This window comes from Hipposideros armiger, unplaced genomic scaffold (genome assembly GCF_001890085.2).
Source record: "Hipposideros armiger isolate ML-2016 unplaced genomic scaffold, ASM189008v1 scaffold_703, whole genome shotgun sequence".
Taxonomy (NCBI): Eukaryota; Metazoa; Chordata; class Mammalia; order Chiroptera; family Hipposideridae; genus Hipposideros; species Hipposideros armiger.
In genome coordinates this window covers 432,772-437,270 of record NW_017732053.1, presented here as the reverse complement: position 1 = coordinate 437,270, position 4,499 = coordinate 432,772, and the positions used below count along the sequence as shown (strand labels likewise).

Sequence of the window (4,499 nt, the reverse complement as noted above, 5' to 3'; positions counted from 1 at the left end):
AATACCAACATGGGCCAGTGAAGCGACGTCCTCCACAACTAGACTGAAGAACAAAAGGACAGCAACTTGTCTGTTCCCCTTCCCCAATTTCCAAATGCTGTTCCCCTCCTCCAATTCCCCAATAAAATTTTTTTTAAATGTATTAATATTTAATTGATATTTGTAATGGCATTTGTAAGTGCTGAAATGTATCAATAATAACTTATTTTCTCTTCCAAGTTCAATGCTTTGTTAGCCTATGCTTCCAACAAGCAAAAAGCTGAGCCTTCCTTATGTCTGGAATTTCCCCCAGACACTACCATGGAGTATCAGTAAGTGTTAACAGGGCACCAGTCGGTAAGGTAGTAGTCCCTGATGTCCAGGTGGAGGGAAGGTCACCATCCCTGTGAATGCTTCTTACAGAACATAAGCAGACATTCCGAAAGCTCAGGAGCCCTGTCCTGTAGCCAGGGGTCACGTGCTTCCAACCCATCCTGCTCAGAGAGGCATGAGTCCAAGCCTGCCTACGTTAGCTTTACTCACCTATATCCTACCCTTGTTAACACTTACCAGCTTCCTGATGCGGTCCAGCACCAGGTCGATGCTCTCCTTGCCCACCGTGTAGTGGCCCCGGGCATAGTTGTTAGCTGCATCCTCCTTTCCTGTGATCAGCTGCTCTGGATGGAAGAGCTGGCGGTAGGTTCCTGCCCGAACCTCGTCTACCAAAAGAAGGGGACCATTGTGTCTTACTACCTTCTTTCCCATTAAAATATTACATAACACCCTTCTGGGTCTCCACTTCTCCTACCTGTAAAATTCTACTGAGGTGAAGCCAGACAACCTTGTAACAAATCTGCAAAATGCTGACAGAATGCCAAGAAAACAGGCACTAAAAGAACCAGAAGCGACGAGAAGCCAGCTGCTCTCCTAGCTGGAACTTAAAAAAGCTCAACGAAGTTCAGTGATCACTGAGTGGATTATCACCTCTTCCTTCCCCTGGAACCCTCAAGGCTTCCATTTTATTATTTCCTTCATGCTGCAAAGTTACCCCAAAATTTAACCTGATTTCACCTGCATTAAAATGTTCTGGGTACACAGAGAAAGATTCAAGGTGACCTGCCCAGTTCCTAAGCTCTCCTAGGAATTGCCATCCCTCCTAACTTCCACCTCAAGGTGGTAATAATAAATGTCAGGCATTAGAGATATTTTAGAATTACTTTGAAGCAAAGCTATGCTCTAGGTTCTAGAAGAGCAGGAGCCTTAGAGAGGCTGTCAAGGGGGTTCTGCTCACCTCTAAGGGTCCACACAAACTAGACACATGGCAGACCGGATGCACCAGGCCCAGACTACATCTCCTCTTCCCTTCAGGGATCTCCTACTCCCCAGGGGAAAGCACCCATTTGCACAGTGGCCTGGGAGAGGAATCTGCATTTCTGTATTTGTACAAAGCACAAATACAGGCTGGAGCACCTAGAGTCTGCTGCACCTAGGAATTAGTGTTTGGGCCTTACAGACATTTGCCCAGACATCTGTGTGACACGTACTCATCCCTTGCTTGTTGAGCCAGCAAATCTTGATGTTGAGCTGAGGACTGACCCAGGGGATCAGACCTGGGGAAGTGAAGGGGGCGCTGCTCAGGGGAAGAGGTGGAGCAGAGAAAATCCTGTCCTGACACGAGTCCAAATTCTTGTTTTCTAAGATCCAAATGAGGTTCATTCTAGGACGACAGCCACCTCTGGCTGTAAGAGAATATGCCTACTATTATTCCATTTTATGTGCCAGGCCTGTGAGAACAGATTGCAATTATTAATCAGAAACCTATACTTTAAGAAATGGACTATTTGGGGGCTTCTTATCATTTCTAAAATTATTTTTATTTTTTTTATTGTTAGTATTTACTAAACAATCTTGACAATTTTTGTCTATAGGTTTAAGGGGTTTGTTTAAGTAGAGGGCATTTTGTTTTGTTCAGGTCAGTGATATGACGGGAGAGCAGAGATCCCAGGTTCCCATTGTGAGGCTCCTCAAGACTATGGAGAATTCAAGGCGCTGACAGAGTCATGGAGGCAGAAAGGCTCTAGCTGAGCTACCCCACCTTCCAGTTAGAGATTCTGCTTCCTTAGACTCACGGACAGAACCTCTCAGTTTCAGGTTGTTTTCTGTGGGTAGAGTCCTAGCCCATACTCACCTACTACGGTAGGCTCCAAATCTACCATGACAGCCCGGGGCACGTGCTTCCCATTGTCAGTCTCACTGAAAAAGGTGGTAAATGAGTTGTCGTCATTGATCTTGCTGGCCTGGGCACCAAAGGTGCCATCCGCCTGGATGCCATGCTCCAGGCAGAAGAGCTCCCAGCAGGCATTGCCAATCTGAACTCCCGCTTGACCCACGTGGACTGATATGCATTCCCTCTGTGGAGAGAGTGCAGAATCACAGTCAGAGAGTCCTGGGACCCAGCCATGTCTTTTTTCCTATATCCCCCACATGTGACAACTTGTCTTTCCTGGCATTCAGCTCACAGGATGTCCATCCCTCCAGCCATGCCATCCCAGAACCAGGGTCTGAGGTCTCAGGTGTCTGAGCACCACTGCATCCGGACCAAGACTCAGCTCTGAAGAAGAACCACTGTTTTATGGTTTGCTCTAAAGGTTGCTTTCCAGGGTTAATCCTTCATGCCAAGGAAAGGAAAAGTGGGGGAGCTGCACAAATGAACAAGGGACTAATTCTAGACCATGAGACTCCTGTACTGACGAAGGTGGTCAAAGGAAGTACCAGTGATAACAGCAAAATCACACACACACACACACACAGAGTCTTGGAATATCATAGAGCAGATAAATGCTCATGGAAGGATTATACAATACTTGGGAAATCTGTATCACGGGTGTAGTTGGTGTTCTGATTACAAATGTAAGAATAACAAAGGACTGGCACATCAGCAAGACAGGTTTGTTGGAGCATATAAATTAGGCTCTCCTGAACTCTGAGAAGTTGGAAAATTTCTTTGTAGCCACCATCACCTATTCCCTTGCCTCTGTCAGGCCACGTGTTAAATAAAGATGACCTTTAGAGTGTCCTTATCTCTATGTTACCCTAGTATGATGCCACAATTACCTGACTGGTCCTAGTACTAACAGCTTAGAATGGGGAGTGTGTGTGTGTGTGTGTGTGTGTGTGTGTGTGTGTGTGTGTGTGATTGAGAGTATAAGTGTGTGTGTGTATGTGTATGTGTGAATAAAAACCACCTCATCCCCCTCCACCACACCCCACTTGTGGGGAAGCAGTGGCTGGTACAAGGTGGCTCTGTGCTTGGGGCACCCAGCAGAGCCCAGCAGGGAAGCATGTGTCTAATCTGTGGGTTTCTATTCTTATCCATGAACCAAGCTGATATTTTCCAGCTTCAGATAGCCCCAGCCAGGTGCAGAGCCTCCAGAGCGCGTGGCTGGGCATGGAAACACACTGAGTACATGTCAGAATATGGGGCTTCTGGGAACTTGGAAGTTCTCCAGGCATGGGAGCAGGGCAGCTGCCTGAGTAACATCTCAAAGGGTCAGAGGTGTCAGGAACCCTTGCTCCCCCATTTGGTTTTACAACTGAGCACCAACTCTGCATCTGTCTCTAGGTTCTTGTCTTTGGGGAGGATAGAGAGTACAGGAGTTCACAGCAGCCAATAGATAACACATCCAAGCTGGGAATACAACCCAGCTGTATCTCCATGATCCTGGTGGCCAGGGAAAGGCTTCTCTCACCAAGTTAGTTTGGATCTTGCTTTTTTAGCTGACCTGATGTGCTGTATGACATTGGCTGAGTTACTTAATCGTCCCTTGTCTGAAAATAATAAGTTAGCCATGACTATTGTCGTCTTCACCCTTCACCATTATCAATTTCATTATACTATCTTGTAACTTTATTCTCCACCTGGGAAAGGCACATGTGGAAAGTTCCCTTCCTCAGGTCCCTTTCCACTCACCTGTATTGTGAGGTCTATTTTACTTAGGACTCAATTCAGGCCTGAGAACAGCGGTGTCCCATACCCAGGAACCACCCACAACCAGCGTGTTATTGGCCAGACCACATCTTCACATCCAACATGCAGCTGTGGCTTCCTAAGGAAGGTTCTAAAGTTGAGAGAATGTTGGAAAAAAGCCTGACCCTACATATCATCCTTCTAGTTGACCACATCCTCTGTGGCCCTGACCCTCCCCCTTCTGAGCCTTGCCACCCTCACCACCACCACACCCCAGCCACCCTCCAGGCCTATATTAGGTAGTCTTTTGGGCAAGGATGCAGGGATATTTCAGGAAGACCAAAGGTCATAGAAGGATGAGTAAAGGATCATGGAGACCTAAAAACCACCAACATGGTAATATCAATGTTTTTAGCCTCTTTTGATTGGCCCTTTAGTCTCTCACTAATAAATGTGCCTGTCATCACTGACAAAATCTCTCTCTCTCTCTCTCTCTCTCTCTCTCTCTCTCTCTCTCTCTCTCTCACACACACACACACACACACACACACAC

The 4,499-nt window shown here is 46.7% G+C and overlaps 1 protein-coding gene across 3 annotated transcripts in view; it reads right to left on the bottom strand.

Moving 5' to 3' along the window:
* LOC109373306 (tubulin alpha-8 chain) overlaps positions 1 to 4,499 on the bottom strand; it is a 22,577-nt gene that overhangs the window by 7,273 nt on the left and 10,805 nt on the right. For 2 of the 3 annotated variants that reach the window (XM_019627066.1, XM_019627065.1), the window contains exons 2-3: positions 2,168 to 2,390; positions 550 to 698 (exon numbers count right to left, since the gene is read on the bottom strand). In XM_019627066.1, the coding sequence (XP_019482611.1) occupies positions 550 to 698; positions 2,168 to 2,390 (372 nt within the window). The remainder of the gene's footprint in view (positions 1 to 549; positions 699 to 2,167; positions 2,391 to 4,499) is intronic. The other variant, XM_019627067.1, reaches the window with a different exon arrangement.